The sequence below is a fragment of the Gracilinanus agilis genome, chromosome 2 (assembly GCF_016433145.1).
Source record: "Gracilinanus agilis isolate LMUSP501 chromosome 2, AgileGrace, whole genome shotgun sequence".
Taxonomy (NCBI): domain Eukaryota; kingdom Metazoa; phylum Chordata; class Mammalia; order Didelphimorphia; family Didelphidae; genus Gracilinanus; species Gracilinanus agilis.
In genome coordinates this window covers 269,690,153-269,709,852 of record NC_058131.1, presented here as the reverse complement: position 1 = coordinate 269,709,852, position 19,700 = coordinate 269,690,153, and the positions used below count along the sequence as shown (strand labels likewise).

Sequence of the window (19,700 nt, the reverse complement as noted above, 5' to 3'; positions counted from 1 at the left end):
CATTCCATAAGGGAAGCCTTCAACTAGGATCACTTTTAATATTACTTTTATAAATATACATATTTTCAATACCAGCAAATTCTGCTCACTGTTGTCTCTAAGTATTTGTATAATAAAGTCCCACTTTAGGACCCACAAATGCTTTGTATCAGCTTTGATGGTTGGCATTTATACTCCCCCATCCCTGCCTAATCTTCTTTGCCCCCCCTTTTTTTGGCCCCACACTTTTTTCTAGTCTTCACCTTCTTTTCTGTTCCTCTAACCAAAACATATCAAAAAAGATCTCTCAGCCCCAAAGAGAACAATTTGATAAAAAAGAAGTCTGAGTGGGTGCTGACTATATCACATCAGTTTTTGGACTTTAGTCCCTTGAAAGGTCAAGAATAGGGCAGTTCCCTACGCCCTGCACCTTACCCAATAATTTTTTGTGAACCATGAGGAGGAATGCTGGTTAATGTTTCAGCAGAAAAGAATCATTAGCAGATCATTGATTCAAAGTTTTATTTACCTTCCAAACATATTATTATTAGCCTTAAGAGAGACAAAGACAAGAAAGTTAGATGTAAGATGCATAAAATTCCAACACACGTGCACACAGATGGTTTAATAACAGACATTTATTAAGTGCTTGTGCTTGGAGCCTCATGCTCATCCCAGGGACAATGCAAGGATAAGAGAGGGTCCTTGCTTCAATAGGGTTTGGAGCCCAACAGTGGCAAGACACTAATAATAGAGTGATAAGACACCATATTACCTAATAAGTATAGCAAAGACATAAAATAAAGTGCTATATGAGAACTGGGAGGGGCAGAGAGATTTTTGAGTAGTATCAGAGGTTTCATGGAAGAGATAGTATTTTAGTTAAACTTTAAGAGATAAGCAGGAATTCAGTTGGTAAACAAATGAGGAGTCAGGACATCAGAGGCAAAAGCAAAGGAAGAAACAGAGCCATCACCAGTTTGAACAAACAGGGCTTTGTCCCAGGCATGGCTGAATTTAGAGGGTACAAACAGGCCCAATAGGCACTGTGGGTGGGATAAGGTTATGAACCTTCTAATAAAAACTGGGGAGGATGATATGAGATGAGTAGAACAGTCAATACTCTGGGCTTTGCCCCTCCACCATGCTCAAGGAGTTAGAACAGACATCTCTTCTTTCCTCAGGAGAACTGGTTACAACATTCTGGGTGCCTCTCACCCACACCAAGCCTAACAGGGGGCCTGAGGCTAGGAATGGAGGATGGCCGTCTGTCTTGAAATCTCCCTGCTGGGGCCTACCCAAGTAGAGAACATGGAGTTGTTTCAGTTTTAAGATGAGCCCCATCCAGAGTGATTTGAGGCTTGAACTAAGGGCATTTGACAACCTAACACCGGACTGAAGGAGGGTAGGGTGCACAAACCTCCTGTTGGGTATCTTATAGTGAGGATTTTCTTTCCATACAGAGATCTGACTATATAGCCACTGAGATCACTTTTAACTGTCAAATTCTAGGATTCTGTAGGTTCACGGAGCTGGGTGGGCAATAACAAGTCATCTTGGGCATCAAGGTTGCCTGACACCATAAACTCCCCATTCCCATTTTGGAGGGTCTAGGTCTTTTTCATAGCTGCTGTGCCTCTACGCTGGGAGTGGGGGATAGATATAAAGCGAATGGCACAGATAATGCAAGGATCTGATATAGCTCATTATGAGTTCCCTTCTGCCACTCTTTCTGTACAAGGTAGGGATAAGGTCATTTTGACACACCTCTGCTTGGCTTGGTTAAGCTAGCTCCTACTTTCCATGTCTTCAAACCTTGATGAGTCTTTCTCATCCTTTGCCTATGTGGGGCTGGGTCTTATTCCATCATAAGCAGAGAAAGGATGAGATAAGAGTTTGGATCTATGAAATGCCTTCATTTTTATAGGAAGGGTGTAGTGGAGAGAGACAGCTGGATGGAGAAGGGTCCTGGGTCTTTCCCTACCACAAACCCTGCTACCATACTGATCATACCTATCTCATACCTAGTTAATAAAAATAAGTATTTTAAAAATTATGTCATCCTTTCTTTCACAGCCAAACTCATAGAAAAAAGGCTGTTTAAATTCCTTGCCTCTACTTTCTTCCCACTCCCTTCTTAAGGCTTTGCAATATGCTTCCAACATTCCCACTCAAAAGAAACTATCTCTCCAAATTGTCAAAGAAAGTCTTGACCACTAAAACACATGGTCTTTTCTTAGTCCTTCTTCCTTGTGCTCTCTGTAGCTGACCTGTTCTCTTGGTCTCCTTTGCTGGATCTCGCACCCTACCTTGGGGTTTGCTGAGGTATTCATCTCCTTAGGTATTTTTCTCTTTTCTTTCTACATCCTCTCTCTCCCTCAATGATCCTTTCTCTTCCACAATGATCTTATCACCTCCCATTTGCTGATGACTCACAGATATACTATCTAATTCTTATTCAGGGTCCTCCTCAACCTCTAGCTCCAGATCCCCATCACCAACCAATTGCCTGATAGATATCTCCAATTAGACATTCTTTAGGCATCTCAAATTCAGCTCATCCAAAATTCATTCTTTTTCTTCTATTCCACCTACCCAAACTTTCTTATTTCTGTTGAGGATACAATTAGCCTTCTGATCAGCCAGGCTTGCAACCATGGCATCATGCTCTACTTGTTTTCATTATTTAACTGCCATGTACCAAGTTTTGTTGCTTCTAATTTTATAACATTTCTTATATCTATCCCCCTTTCTCTACTCATATAGTTCCCATCTTCATTCGGACCTTTTTAACTTCTCATCCTTAATATTGCAATAATCTCCTTTAATACCCCACTTCAATGTCCTCCTTTCTCTTAAACATCTTCCACATGGTTGCCAAACTTATCTTCCCAAAATGCAAATATGATCATGTTACTCTCTTATTAAAGAGCTTTAAGTAGCTCTCTATTGTTTCTAGGATAAAATTTAAACTCCTTACCTCGGCTTTTAAAGTATTTCACAACCTGACTCCAGTCTACTTTCGAGGTTTATTTCACATTATTCCCCTTTAGAGATTCCATCCAAACTGACCTACTTACTGTTAGACATTTGTAACAGGTTGACTCCTGAGCCTAGAAGGTATGTCCTCTTCACTTCCATCATTAGAATCAATAGCTTTCTTCAAGGCTCAACTCATGGACTACCTGCTAGAAGAAGTCATTAAATGTATATACTTATCTATTTATACATACAACATAGATATAGAGAGGCAGTAAGGTAGTATGATGAACAGAGCACTGGGCTTGGAATCGGAAAGACTCATCTTCATGAGTTCAAATCTGCTTCAAACACCCACTAGTTGTGTGATCTTGGATGAGTCTTGTTTACCTGAGTTTATTATCTATAAAATAGAGAAGGAAATGGTAAACCACTCTAATATCTTGGCCAGAAAACCCCAAATGGAGTCATGGAGAGTTGGACATGAATGAACAACAACACCTCTCCCTCTCTCTCTCCACCCCAACTCCCATCCCCACACACAAACTCCAGTAGAATATGAGAAGAGGGATGACAGGGAATTTTTTTTCTTTGTGTCTCCAAGTTCTTATCACAGAACCCTATTGCAGTTACTTAATAAAATGTTTGTTTGAGAAAGTCAAAGACAAAAAGTTTCCTTTAGATACTAAAATATTCAAAGCAGCAGTTTTTTTGTGGGTGTAAAGAATTGGAATAACTCTTTTTTTTAAAACTCTTACCTTCTGTCTAATCTATTCTAAGGCAAAAGAGTGGTAAGGGCTAGGCAATTAGAGGTAAGTGATTTGCCTAGGGTCACACATGTATCTGAGGTCAAATTTGAACCTAGGACTTCCAGCCTCCAGGGTTGGCTGTCTTTCCACTGAGCCCCCTTGTTGCCAAGGATACAAAGAATTGGAAACAAAATAGATACCCACTGAGGTAAGGGCTAAACAAATTATGGTTTGTAAATTTAAAGAATATTGTGTTTGCTCAGTCACATTTGACTCTTTGTGATCCCATGGACCATACTGTCTAGGAGTCAGTTTTCTTGGCAAATATATTAGAATGGTTTGCCATTTCCTTCTCCAATAGATTAAGGCAAACAGAGGTTAAGTGACTTGCCCAGGGTTACACAGCTAATAAGTGTCTGAAACTGGATTTGAACTCATGTTTTTCTAACTCCAGGCCCAGTGCTATGACCAATGAACCATCTAGTTGCCTCACAGGAAAACAGAGGTTTAGTGACTTGCCCAAGGTCGCACAGCTAGTAAGAATCTGAGGCTGGATTTGAACTCAGGTCTTGCTGACTCCAAGTCCAGAATTTTATTCACTGAGCTATCTAGTTGCACCAAAAAATATTATTTCACCATAAAAATGATGTCAAAGAGAAGCATAGGAGTTCAGGAAGGAGATATCAGAACTGATGCAAAGTGAAGTAAGCAGAACCAGGAAAACAATATATATAATGACACTACCAATGTAAATGGAAAGCAGAAAACTGAAGCTAAACACTATGTAAATTACTTGCCTTCTCAAGGAGGGAACAAGATGGAGAGAATTTGGAACTCAAAAAAAATTTAAAAACAAATGTTAAGAATTATTTTTATATGTAATTGAAAAAAAAATACTCAAAAAAGAACAAGAAATTCCTTAGTGGCTCTCTATTATCCCTAAAGTTCACACTCTTCTGCATGACACTCAAGGCCCTCCATAATGCCTTTCTTTTCTAGACATATTAATTTTTTCTACTCATTTTATGCCTTAGCAAAACTATTCTCTGCTCTGCTCTTGAAATGCCTACTACATTCTTATGCCTCTGAAGAGATATAACTAAGAATTTTTGTGCCTGGAATAAATAAGGAAAGGTGCCTTCAGTTGGAGGGTGGGAGCAATAGAAATAAGACTCTGGGGCACTAGCAGATTTTTGGCCCTGGGGAAGGAATCATTTCTATAGAACACTGTTTCCAAACCAATCCAACAAGTACTTTAAAATTTTTATATTTTAAAATATAAAAACTCTTGTTTTTATATCAATCAATAAACATTTACTAAGTGCCTAATATGCAAAATAGGGATAATAATAATACTTTCTTCACTGGGTTGTTGTGAGGATAAGATGAGTTAACATGTGCAAAATGTTTCAAAACCCTTAAAAGCAATATATAAATACTAGAAGAGGAGGATGAGTTTTCTTCGTATCCCAAATCCTTATAGCAGGCCTACTCCAAATCACCTTGGGGCTATCCATAAGCAATTTGCAAACAACTCTGGACTGTAAACCTTGGAAGGATATGTAGAAACAGACCCAGGTCTTAGATATCTTTGTGCTATTCAATAATGATATGTTATAATTGCCACAGCAATTCCTCTTCTTCTAACACTTACCTCCCAAGCTTGTAGCTTGTACCGTAGACCCAGTTGCTTATAGTCAATGAAGGTATTATTTCTCAGGTTGGCCAAGGCCAGATCATAATCAGAAAGAGCTTCTGAGAACCTGTGGCCAAAAAGAGAATCAATTACAACTCAAAGGTTACTAGAAATGTACAGAGGTTCAATGATTGGGCCCTTAGTTGCATGTGAAGGGCTTTGAAAGGTAGGATTCTTGAACTTGACTTTTAGAACAACAGGGAGTCACAGTAGGACCCCAAAGACAAAGGTGGCAAAATTGGTATGGCAGGAGAAAGAGATAGCCTTAGCATTAAGCAAAGTTGTAGCCTGATGGGGGCAGCTAGGTGGCTCAGTGGACTGAAGCTGTAGGCTGAGAACAAAAATCATAGTTCAGATGAGGCTGTATAATTCTAGACAGAGGCAGATATATATGTATATGTGTATATACATATATATATATATATGAGATTGTGATGATTAAAGGGCAAGGGATCAAATATAGACAGAACTACACTTAATTTCACCTTGTTGCAGTGAAAAACTATTCCAGATTCCTTCTGGATTGATACTCTCAAAAATTTTGCTAGAACTACCTGCAAGAGTACTTTCCAGCTAGGTGGTGGGGCGCCCTTCACATTTACCTTCTTATCCACCTTACCTTCTCATGCCACAGGTGTCTGAGCTGAAGAATTTAAGAGGCACTTGCTTCCTAGGCTAAAGGTCTCTGTGGGTTTTTTTTTTCTCATCTTCCTAACATTCCTTTATAACAGGGGTCAGCAACGTATGGCTCTTGAGCCATATCTGGCTCCACTTCCCGACCAGCCAGTTGGGGCAGAGCCCCAGGATGTGCCCCAGGGGGCCCTTCAGTCCCTGCCCCATATTCCAGCAACTTCAGCCTCCATTCTCCTCCTTCCGCAGGCTTTTATGGCTCTCATGGCCAAAAAAGTTGCTGACAGTTGCTTTAGAACCAGACTGTACTTCTCTGTTGGATATTATATTACTTCTTCAAAAGATTCCTGAATTCATCAATTTGGTAATTTTCTCTACCAGCCCAGATTAAAATGCTTTCCTGCAATAACCCAAATAATTCATCCTTCAGTGGACAACTTTCTGGGCATAAGCCTCTCCCCAGGCCAGTCCTCAAACAATAGATACACAGTCCATTGCAGGCCCCATATTAGAAACCACCTCAGTTTGGTATGGTATGTCAGAGCTTGTGTTGTCTGGGAAAAACCTTGAAGGTCCCAAGTCACCTCTAGGTCGCAAAAAAGGTTAGGACATTAAAAGATAGTATTCTATTGGCTATTTTAAATATAATCTCAATTTGGAAAAGCAGTTTGCTTTAGGAGGAGGGAGAAATGACAAGGGGGATAGGAATTGTATACAGAAACATCCTAGCTCAAGGACAGGTAGAAAGGCAGGTGAATATTTGTTTTAAAAAGCAACTCTTGGGGGCAACTGGGTAGCTCAGTGGATTGGGAGTCAGGGCCAGAGACAGGAGGTCCTAGGTCCAAATCTGTGCTCTGATACTTCCTAGCTTTGTGACCCTGGGTAAGTCACTTGACTCCCATTGCCTAATCCTTACCACTCTTCTGCCTTAGAACCAATAGAATACATAGTATTGGTTCTAAGACAGAAGGTAAGGGTCTAAAAAAAAAATAAAAATAAAAAGCAACTGTTAAGGGGCAGCTATGTAACATAGTAGAGAGTGTGCCAGGCTGGAGTCAGGAGGTCCGTGGTTCAAATCTGGCCTCAGACATCTTCCTAGCTGTGTGATCTTGGGCAAGTCACTTAACCTCAGTTGCCTAGACCTTACAGATCTTCTGCCTTGGAGCCAATACACAGTATTGATTCTAAGATGGAAGGTAAGGATTTAAAATAAATAAATATTTGGAATGAACTGAATGATTGTCTATATCTTTATTTATTTTTATTTTATATATGTCTTTTTAATACAATATTCATTTCCAAACCTTATCCAGACCCCTAACTATAAAACCTTTCCTTAGAACAAGGAGAAATAGTAAAAGATTGTTTTAGAGTCACTTTAGAGTTTTAGAGTCACTTTACACACTGATCTACATCAATATGTCTGGTAAGCACTGAAAGAACAGAGAGAAACTACAGTCATCACCATAACTAACAGAGTGGTATGTAAGATCTGTAGTCTTTGAAAAGTGAGAAATGAGGAGGAGCAAAATCAAGATGTGTTGGGAACAATAGGCTGTAAGAAAAGAAACAAGGAGACTTTGTACTCACTTTGCTAGTTGAAAGTGAACCACACCTCGAAGGAAGAATCCCACAGCCATACAGGGGTCCTTAGCCACTGTTTGATCCAATGCCTGAGGATCAAAGATAAGGCATCAAAATGCTGAGCTCCACAAAATAGCTGCTTTGTTTTCATATATTTGTAAATATACCATGACATAGTATGTTTTAAAAATAAATGAATCAATTTTCTCAAATACTCTGTAATATAGTTGCCCTGCTTTGATATATTAGTAAATATAGCATGGCACATATGTAAAATAATGGAACCAATTTCCATAAAATACACACAGAAACCAATCTCCTATATGTAGATCATATGGAGAAAACAATTTCAGAATTGTGCACAATTCTGTGGGCACTCCCTCCAATGATGCATATATTCTATGCCTTCTTAACTTGTACAACTTAATGTCTAAATCTTTGATAGTAGGTCTACCCAGAATGCTTGGGGTCCCCTCCTAGGTCCTTGACATCATCTCAAAAATGCAGTACTTGGTCTGTTCATTGGCTATACTTTACTTTTGCTACAGGATCAGCCACCTTTCTTTTTCCCATTGTACATCTTTTTCATGAAGTCATTTTTTCTTTTTAAAAAAATGTCTTAATATATTTTGTTTTTAAAGTCCCTGTAATTTTGCAATGAATGTGAATATTCCCTCAATCCCCTCCCATAGAAGCTTCTCTTATAACAAATAAGAACATTTAAGCTAAACCAACCAATGGAGTGACCAAGTGACCAGGTATGACAGGGTATGTGACATGATTTCAGCACTTCTCTATCAAGAGGAGGGAAGTATATTTCTCATTAAAAATGGTTTTACGCTAATCTATTATATAATTCTTTTTTGCTAACATGTTGCAGCTTAAAGTATAAGTGTGAGTTTCAACCTTCAAATTCATCAGATTTTATCAGTACTAGTAGTCCTGTTTTCAACTTAATAGACTTTATTTACTTCTCATTTACACATCTGTTTCTCAGACATCCCCTTCACAACATCAAGGGGATGCTTAATGAACACAATGTTGGAACCATTTATCACTTGTTTAAAATGACAAATTGTGTAAAGCAAGTACAATTGATCACTTTTCCAGACTCAAATTTTCCAGCAGCAACCAATTAAATAAACAAGCCAATTAGTTGAGGAAAATGTGTCAATAAAAATCTGATTCAACTAATTTGATAACTATTGATTGTGGCTATTATTTAGGGGAGGCAGCATGATATTTTGAAAAGAATACTGCCTAGATTTCAGGAGACCATTTAAAGATTGAGTATGACTTTGGGTAAATCACTTCACCTCTCTGATTCCCTTTTCCTATTTACAAAATGAGAGTTCCACTAAAATGATCTCTAAGGTACCTTGTAGATCTAAAATTCTATGAAGTTGCATATGTTGTAAGGATTGAAGAGATGCTATAAGTACTGAGGAAATTTGGAGAAAAAAGTAAAAATGGAATAGGTTGCTTTGGCAAGATGAGTTTTGTGATAGATCTTAAATAATAGATATGGATTGATGGAAAAGATGAGGATGGGTCTTTCAGGTTCAAGGAGAATAGCAGGTTCAAAGATAGATACAGAAATATGATATAATCAAGGGAGAGCAAGCAGACGAATTTGGTAGGAGTGGAGGGGCAATGTTGAGGAGTAGCAAGAGATAAGACTAAAAAGAAAAGGTGGTGGGGCATTAAATGCTAGGTTGAAAATTTAGATTCTACACTTATAAGCAATAGGGAGCCATTGTGGGATTATGAGATTGTTGTTCCTCTTTCCTCCTTTGTTTTGAAGAGGACCAATGTCATCATGGTGCAATATCTTGAATTATGTGTGAATTGGATTTAAGTGAGGCATAATTGCACTGTCATCAGCTTTACTTTCTCTTCCAGAGTCACTGAAGTCCAGTGGCAACAAAAGTCAAGACACCTAACAATGGTCTACGATTCAGTGAATGACTTGGTGTCTTCCATGTCTGATTAAGCTCTAGACCAGTGATGGCATACATGGAATACATGCCAAAAAGGGGATGTAGAGCTCTCTCTGTGGGCATGCCTACAGTTGCCTGCCAGAGTTCATTACTAGAAAGCCAGAGGGACTCAGGGCAGAGCTGTACCCCTCCCCCTCTCCATGGGCCTGAGGACATTTATCACATGACCTGCCCCTGTCTAGAGTATGGAGGAGGGTGGGGGGGTCTGAGGTGGGGGAGGCTGGCACTCTTGTCTCTAAAAGGTTTGCCACCACTGCTTTAGATACTTTACCTGCTTCACATGGCCACTGGAACAAATTGTCCTTATCCATCCATTCTTCCAGGGGACGTCTTTACATGCTTGCAGTAGATATCCCCCAATTCACTAAAAGGTTGGTCAGTTACTTTTCACCTGTTTTAGCCAGCCTGCTGAAATGGTTTACTGGGGTTTGGTTGCAGCACATACTACAGTTCCTTGGAGCCACAGGTGAGAGTTGGGTGACAAGTAGACACCAGAGGTAGATGAGCAGCCCTGAACAGAGCTCTGGACAAGCTCTCACACTAGTCTTCCACAGTGAAAACAATATTCAAAGAAGATTGCTCTAAGCCAGTGATGGGCAAACTTTTTAAAGAGGGGGCCAAAGGAAAGGAAATGCTCATCTGTCAGTCTGTTTCTAAGGCAACTCTTTCGAATTTTCATTGCATTGTATCCTACTCATTGTATTTGTCAGATTAGGAATAATGTCACTCCAGGATAGAATATTTCAGGGGGCCTCATCTAGCCCGAGCCTGGGCCATAGTTTGCCCAACACTGCTCTAAGCAATACAGAATAGATTAGCTAGAGAAGAGACTGGAAGCAAAAAGATCAGTGTAGAGGTCATCAATCTGGGCACGAGATGATGAAGATCTGGCTGATACTCTCTAAAGGGCTTTGGTTGGAGTTTTATCTTGTATGATTATCTAATTTCAGGATGGTATCCTTGTTTCAAATTAAGCATATGCCTTTGTTTCAGTCACTATTATAATATGGACAGTGTTCAGAGGCATCCTGGTAAATGTTTTAACAACTGTCTCTCTAAAGAATGTATACATAATACACTTTTAATTTTAATCTTCATTCAACTTAAATTTTTCTTGATCATTTTCTTAAATCTAGACAATTAACAAAATAATAAATCAACTCTGATTTGTATAGTATTTGCCAATTTCTGAGGTATAAATGCTCACGGTGAAAATTTAGCAATTGACTGTAGAGTTGTTTCCAACATATTTCTGGGAGTATCCCAAATTATTATACAGCTATTTTTAGTCATTTGTGCTTAAGGATGACTCAAAATTTCTTTTCATATCTATTTAATCAAATATACTCTTTTCCTTAAGAGAAGGGATTGTCTTTTACCTTCCTTTATACAGTTCTTAGCAAAGTGTCTACCACAGGGGTTGGCAACCTTTTTGGCTGTGAGAGCCATAAATGCCACATTTTTAAAAATGTAATTTCGTGAGAGCCGTACAGTGCTCACAGTGCGCTCCTGTAACAGCACCTGAAAAATTGACTTTATGGCTCCTGCAGAAAGAGCCATACGTTGCCGACCCCTGGTCTACCACATAGCAAATGCTTAAAAAATATTTATTGACTGACATTATAAATTTAGAGAGTTGCCTAGGGCTCGTAAAAAAATATATATGTGTATTTGTGTGTATGTGTTTGTGTGTGTGTGTGTGTGTGTGTGTGTGTGTGTGTGTGTTAGAGATAAGGTATGAACCCATGTCCCATGTCTTCTCTTCTCTGAGGTAGACTCTTTATCCACTACACAGAAATTTCTCTCAGTCTATCCCTTCAGATCCTTTCATTTCCCCTAAATACATTCTTCCTCTAGAGTCTCTTCTATTCATGTTCTTATCACCTCTCACCTGAGCTAATAAAAGAATTTACTGATTGCCCTGCTTCCAGTTTCTCCTCTCTTCAATTCATCCTTCACCCAACAGTCAAAATAATCTTAAAGTGTAAGTGTGGACAAAAAGCCTATCATAATCTGCCTCTACCTACTTTTACAGCCATATTTTATTCTATTCCCTTATAAGTTCTATATTTTAGCCAAATTGATGTACTAGTCATTTCTCAACCTCAATATTCTATCTTCTACTCTCAACTGTTAGGACTCTTTATCCTCAGTTTTTCTTGTACCATACTTAAGAAACCTTTTTGAAGAGAATCTGGAACCATTTCTTCTTTCCAAGCTGGCAGCTAGAAGCTAGAAGTAGTATCTCTCCTTTCCCAAACTCTTACTAACTCCAGCCCTCACACAGGCAGAGTAATCAGTCTTTAACAGTGAGGAGAATCTTATGCAAATGGACTACACTTAAATTTGTATATGTTATATACCCTCATTTAAGATTCTTGATGGCAAGGACTGTTTTACTTTTGTCCTTTTATTTCCTGTGCCTTATACATAGCAGTCTTCCCCTCAAGGCTCACCCCTCTGTATGTGTCCTTTAGTTCATCCTTTCTCTTTAGCAGTTTGCAATCTCAATAATTCCCCACCTCTCTAATCTTCAACATCTACTGCCTTCAAACACGACCAAGTATCTCCCATTAAAAAACAAAACAAAACAAAAAAAAAACTTCCACTAGTTTCTTCCATTGCCTTAAACTCCTACAAATCTCCTCTGTTCCTCCACCAAACTCCTAGAAAAACTGTTGATCCTTGCTTCCTCCACTTCCTTCTTTCTCACTTACTTCTCGATCTTTTGCAATCTGGCTTCTCACTTTATCACTCAACAGAAATTGCTTTTGAAAAGTGCCACTGGTCTCTTAATTGGCAAATTTGGTGATCTTTTTTCAGTCTTCATCCTTCTCTACCTATCTGCTGCATTTAACATTACTGATGCCCTCTCCTCCTAGATACTCTCTCCTCTCTAATGTTTTGTGACACTATCCTCTTCAGCTCTCCTCCTACCTGTCTAACTGCTTTGTCTCAGTTTCCTTTGTTCGTCAACCAGTTCACTTCTTCTAACTGGGCTTTCCCCCATGGTTCTGTCCTAAGCCCTCTTTTCTTAAACATTTATCCTCTTGACTTCATCAGCTCCCACGAGTTTAATTATCTCTACACAGATGAATGGGGCAGCCAGGTGGTACAGTGGATAGAGCACTGGGCTTGAAATCAGGAAGACGTTTTCTTGAGTTCAAATACAGCCTCATATACTTACTAGCCATATGACAAATCACTTAACCTGTTTGTCTCAGTTCCTTATCTGTAAAATGAACTGGAGGAGGAAATGGCAAACTACTCCAGTATCTTTGCCAAGAAAACCCCAAAAGGGGTCAAGAAGAGTTAGACACCTATAGAAACAACTCCACAACAAAAACTAAATGCAAATGAATGATAAATCTATATGCCGAGCCCTAGTTTCTCCCCTGAGCTTACTCCTATAACATCCACTTGCCTACTAGACACTTCAAACTGTATTTGTCAGACATCTCAAACTCATCATGTCTAAAACCAAACACATTGTCTTCATTGTCTTTCCCTCCAAACCTCCCTCTTTCAAACTACCATATTTCTGGTGAAGACACCACCATTCATTCTTTAAACCCCCCAGATTCAATAACCTTGATATGGTCCTTGATTCCTCATTTTCCTTAACTCCATTTGTCATTTTTTTTAACCTCAGTAACATTTGTCTCACACAGCTACCACCTTAGTTCAAGTTCGTATCACCTTTCACCCAAATGATTGCTATGGCCATTATTTTTTTTTAAACCTTTACCTTTGGTCTTAGAATTGATACTAAGTATCAGTCCCAAGGCAGAAGAGCAGTAAGGGGCTGGGCAATGGGGGTTAAGTGACTTTCCCAGGGTAACATGGTTAGGAAGTATCTGAGGCCAAATTTGTATCCAGGATCTCCCATCCCTAGACCTATCTCTATATCCACTGAACCACCTCCCTGCAATGGCCTTTTTCAGGCTCCCTACTCTCTCTGCTTCCATCTATTAATCACATTGTTGCCAAAGTGATGGTCTTTAAGCACAATTCTTTTTTTTTAAATAAATAATTATTTCAGTTACATGTAGAAATATTTTTGACAATTGTTTTCTGACATTTTAGAATTCAGATTTTCTCTTCCCTTTCCTTATCTCCCCACCCTACCTCAGGCAATAAATAGTCTGATGTGGGTTATACCAGTGCTTTTATGCAATGCATATTTCCATATTGCTCCAGAAGACATATCATACATAAGATAAAAAAAAGTCATGAAGGAAATAAAGTGGAAGATGGCATGCTTTAATCTACAAACAGACTCTGATAGATCCTTCTTTGGCTGTGGATAGCATTTTTCATCATGGGTCCCTTGTGGATATTTTGGAAACCTACTTTGCTGATAATAGTTTAGTTCTTCACAGTTGATCATTGTGTAATATTTCTTTTACTGTTCTCCTGGTTTTGCTTCCTTTACTTTGCATCATCTAAGTCTTTCCAGGTTTTTCTGACCTCTTCCTGCTTGTCATTTCTTATGGAGCTATAGTATTCCATTACAACCATATACCTCAACTTGCCCATTCATTCCCCAAGTGATGGGCAACCATTCTGTTTCTAATTATTTGCCACTACAAAAAGAGCTGCTAAAAACACTTTTGTACATATATGTTCTTTTCCCTTATTTCTGATCTCTTTGGGATATAGGCCCAATAGTGGTATTGCGGGGTCAAAGGGTATCCACAGTTTTATGGCTCTTTGAGCATGATTCCATATTTCTCACCACAATGGTTGTATTAATTCACACTTCCACCAATTAGTATCCCAATTGTCCCATATCTCCTCTAACATTTATCATTTTTCTTTTTAGTCATGTTAGTCAATCTTGTTGACAGAAAAAATTTATAAAACTCCCAACCTGTCAGATACGGTCTCCTAAAGAGACACTGGGAGATTTAGAAACTCCTATTAATATATCCTCCCTGAGATTTGTTTGGGAGAAATATTCTCCCCAAATGAATCTCACAAACAAAACTATCCTATACTCTATACTAGAAATAAGGAGAAGTAAAGAGAAGAAAGCAAGCAAGCAAAAAAAAAAATCTTGCAACATGCAAGTCACGCATTACATACAGATATTCACAGTTATGAATAACAAATTCTTTCTATACTCTACAGAAAAAAACCTAAAGATATTAATCTAAATTCACCTTACAGTTACTTGCAAGGACATTATATACATATAAACATTATCAGAAGATTCTAGGTTCGACTCCTAGCTGGCTCGTCAAGCTGTTATAGGTGATAAATAGCTGTTATAGGGTAAATATTATTGGTGGAGGTTGAAGTAGTTGTAGAGAGCTGTTTGGTAAACCAGTGTCCTCATTTATTTTGAGAAGAGGTAGGGATAGGAAATAGGAAGTAGGAAATAGGAGATTATAACTCTTATACTATATCTTAAAACCTAAATCCTATACTAAAATCTCTAAAAAACCCTATTTTAACTGCCTTTCTTGGCAGGATCTTCTTGCCTGGCAAAGCAAGCCTACTCTATCTAACTTATATTAAATTCTATAATTATCTTATCTAACTAATTGATGAACATGAATTAATAAATCTTTAACTTCTCCAATCCAGTATCTGGAAACAAACTGTCAGAAATAACTGTCAGAATCTCAACAGAGAGCAACTGATACAGCCCTGACTTCTCTGAAGCCAAAGAGAAGGACCTTCTTAACTGAATTTTCTTTCCTTTTATAATCAGTCTCTTAAAGTGAGGGAGGACAAATCTCTCTGTTACTTTCTCTTAAAGAGACAGAAGAAGATTTTACAAAACTCCCAACCTATACTGTCTCCTAAAGAGACACTGGGAGATTTAAAAATTCCTATTAACAGTCTGAAAGGCATAAGGCAATATCTCAGAGTTGTTTTAATTTGCATTTCTCTAACCAATAGTGACTTGGAGCATTTACTCATATGACTATAAATCATTTTAATTTCTTCCTTTGAGAACTACCTATTCATATCCCTTGACCATTTTTCAATTGGGGAATGCTTTGCATTCTTATAAATGACTCAGTTCTCTATGAATCTGAGAAATGAGGCCTTTGTCAGAGACACTTGCTATAAAAATTTTCCCCAAATTTGCTGTTTCCTTTCTAATCTTGGTTCCATTGGTTTTGTTTGTACAAAACCTTTTTAATTTAATGTAATCGAAATTATTCTTTTTTAAAAAATATTCTCTGTCTTGTTTGGTTATAAATTCTTCCTATCTCTATAAGCATGACAATCTTTCCCGTGTTCCCCTAATTTGTTTATGGTATCACCCTTTATTTCTAGATCAAGTATGAATTTTGACTTTATTCTGGTATATGGTGTGAAATATTGGTCTATGCCTAGTTTCTGCCATACTGGTTTTTAGTTCTTCTAGCAATTTTTGTCAAAAAATTGAGCTCTTCCCCACAAAATTTAAGCACAATTATGACAATGACACTCTTCCTACTCAGTCAACTCCAGTGGCTTTCTTTTGCCTTAAGAATAAAGTATAAATTCTTCTATTTAGTTTTTAAAATCTTTTTATTACCTAGCTTTGATTTATTTCTCCAGCATTATTGAACTTAGCTTCTCTTCCTATAACCTGTGATCTCTCTGTTTCTCAGGATACTGCATTTCTCCTATTCATGCTTTTTGCACTGACTATGTCCCATACCTGCACTAGGATTTCTTCTCACATCTGCTTCATAGAATTCCTTTCTTCCTTGAAGATGGAGCTTAAACATCACCTTCTGTGTGAAGCTTTTCATGATCATCTTGATTTCTAGTGTCCTCTCTATCAGGCACTCTTGTATTTATCTACTTTGGACTTATTTGCATTTATTCTGTATACACCTATATACACATTGTTTTCTCCCCTTTAAATTCAAGCTCCTGTCTTAAATTAAAATTTTTGTTGGGAGAGGAGGACAGCTAGCAGTGGTTCAATGGATTGAGAACCAGGCCAATAGATAGGAGGTCCTGGGTTGAAATCTGACCTCAGACATTCTCTAGCAGTGTGATCCTGGGCAAATCACTTAACCCCAAATGCCTAGCTCTTACTGCTCTTCTGTCTTAGAATTGATACTTAGCATCAATTTTAAAAAAGAAGGTAAAGATTAAAAAATTATTATATTTGTATTCCTTGTTCCTGTCATATGATAGGCACTTAATAAATGCACATTGATATATTGATGTACTTAATTATTTACATGTAAACTCATTAAAACAAGCTTTTCAAGAGCAGGGTTTTTTTTTTTTTTAATTTTAAACCCTTAATTTCTGTGTATTGACTTATAGGTGGAAGAGTGGTAAGGGTAGGCAATGGGGGTCAAGTGACCTGCCCAGGGTCACACAGTGGGAAGTGTCTGAGGCCGGATTTGAACGGGTTTGTTTTTTTTAAGCATTCCTTTGTGTTCCTAGAGCTTAGCAAAATTTCTGATACATAGTAAACCCTTAATGAGTTGGTTTTTATTTATTTTGATTGATTAATAAATGATTATTGGATTAAATTTAATTGAGTAAGGAGGTATTATCCCCATAATTGAGCTAAAACAACTGAGGTTCAGAGAAACTGAGTTGCCTCAGATCACAATAAATGATGGATTAGGAATTATAATCACACAACCTCTACAATTCTTCACCATAGCACAGGGGAACATGACTCAGTTCTGGAGGTAGTGTGCCAAGTGGATTTCATGGCCTCCACGTAATTATTGGCTCTACATTCCTTATTGTTTGCCTTCTTCGTCAGCTTTTCTTCCACTTCACTTCAACACACCATTTTGGCTTCGAAGCAGCCGCCTGATATTGACACTTCGTAGATGTAGTATGACTATTCTTATATGTATCCATCTACTGATGAGGCTCATATTTTTCTAGTATAATTAGTACTACTGATTTCCAATCATTAAGTTCTGGGTAAAGCCAGAGAAAAATAATTAATCTTATCATCACCCTTTTAGTTAACTCCCTACTCGCAACAATTGTAATCATAATTGCTTAGATGCCTGTTCTGCTTTTTGCCTGGCTGTAAGCTAAGGAATAGGTAGTATACTACCTCTTTCTTCCACTGTCCTAGCAATCCCCAAAGGGGCAATCTGCTCAGACATAATAATAGGTTTGCCAAGCACTTTTCATATGTGATCTCATTTGGCCCTCCCAACAGCTCTAGGTGGTTGGTACTATTATTATCTTCATTTTACAGATGGAGAAACTGAGGCTGGGGGAACCAAATGACTTGCCCAGGTTCACATAAGTTAGACAAGATGTATTAAAAAACAATGTGATTATAACATCTTCTGCCCACAGCATGAAAAGAGACTAGCAATACATCTAGGTTTTATGATTAGATTATGTCCTAAGCATTGTGTTCTCTTCTTGGACTGTCTTATAACCCTCACCTGCCTACCCATTCCAACCTTCAAGCTCTTCCTATCATCCACAGGAATTCATGAAAATAGACAAAGCATTTTGGGTAGATTTGCCTGACTTCCTAATGGGGCCAGATAGAGAGCATTGGAGAATCATCTGCTGGTCCGTCCAATTCAATTCCATTCAACAAACATTTATTAAATATCTAATTTGCTAGACGCTGTGCTCCACATTTGTTTTCCAGACTGACCTCATCTGCATGTCCATTGATAGATGGATCAGTGCTTGTCTCATAAGGAAGTAGAAAAAAAACTATATTGGATTCAATCTTAATAAATATTGAGTCTAATTTAGATGATCTGATTCTCTCTACCCCAAGTTGTACCCTTGGTGGAGACTTCTTAGAAGGGCTGGGAGGAGTCATTTTTAGACTGGGAGATGTACTTTTGCCCCCTGGGGCACAATTTAGATTGGGAGTCATACTTGTGGAGGTGTGCTTTGAGTGAATACCTTTCTTCCCTCATCCAGTCTCTCTCTTCTCCTTTCATGACTTTGTCTTTCTTGAAGGCTATGGGATGCTCAAGAATTTGGGGGACTGATAATGCAGGTTTTGCATGTCTGAACTATAAAATTTGGGGTATAACCCTAGGCCTCACTTGTACCCATCCCATTCTCTTGTCTACTCACCTTCAGGGCTGCCTCTGAATTTCCAGTTAGCAGGTGCACACAGCCCATATTGAAGCAGATCTTGGAAGGAGGTTCTTCAATTCTGGAAAATAGTTCCAAGGCCATATCCCAGTCCTTCCTATCCAAAGCCTGGACAGCTTCATGCCAGCTCTTCACCAGATCTCTGTATGACATTAAGGCTGACCCCAAAGTGGAGGCAGACTAGCTACCCTGTAAGAAATAAAGAGTTCTTTGTAAAGGTATAGAATCAGCACACTATACCTGAAAGGTTGTGAGAGGAATGTGGCTAATGGCAAGACACTACCTTGAAGTGTCTTACTATGATGAGAATCTGGGCTAAGCAGGAAGTTAACCCCCTTTCTGTTTACTTAAGTAAGAGGAGGAGATAGCAGTGGGTGTGTATATGGAGAGAGGAGTAAGAGAGGGCTGGTTGAAAGGATCTTTTATTGTTGAATTTTGGGAACACCTGCCTTTTAGATCTAGAGAAAAGGTCCTTTTCTCAGTGGCTATTGTGGGAGAAGGATAGGAATAATAAAATGTCTCTTGCTTTTAGACAGGACTTTATATTCTGTGTAGACTCTTACCTGTCATATTTATCTGTGGCAGTGTTGAATGATCTGGCACCTGCTATCAAGCTGCTGTGTGTGTTGGGAGGGTGGAAGGTCTTGGCCCCATCTCTAAAGAACAGAGGAGGAAAACAAGAACTCTCTAGTTCATTTTTTCAGGAAAATTCCACAGCCACTGCCCTGTCCTCCCCCACATCTAAGTCTACTAGGGTCTGAGGGTATTTTAGGGGCATGGTTTAGATTCAACAATAATCAGTTTGAAGTTTACTAACTAAAAAGGAAAAGGATTTAATTTGGTTACCTTAGGACTGATGGGGATGGGGGAGGATTTGTGCAAAGGGATGGGGAAGGTGGGGTGAGGGAAAAGAAGGAGCATAGGTAGGAGAATTTCTTTGAGGAGAGTGAGTTATGTGTGTATGAGGGGGGCAGGAAGGGCAAGTATTAAAAAGAAATGCTAAGAATATATTTG

At 38.5% G+C, this 19,700-nt stretch overlaps 1 protein-coding gene across 1 annotated transcript in view; it reads right to left on the bottom strand.

Moving 5' to 3' along the window:
• The window catches only part of NOXA1 (NADPH oxidase activator 1), a 48,124-nt gene extending 29,285 nt beyond the window's left edge, over positions 1-18,839 (bottom strand). Inside the window, exons 1-3 of the mRNA XM_044659663.1 lie at positions 18,666-18,839; positions 7,624-7,706; positions 5,362-5,470 (exon numbers count right to left, since the gene is read on the bottom strand). Of these exons, the coding sequence (XP_044515598.1) occupies positions 5,362-5,470; positions 7,624-7,706; positions 18,666-18,839 (366 nt within the window). The remainder of the gene's footprint in view (positions 1-5,361; positions 5,471-7,623; positions 7,707-18,665) is intronic.
• Positions 18,840-19,700: the final 861 nt, after the last annotated feature.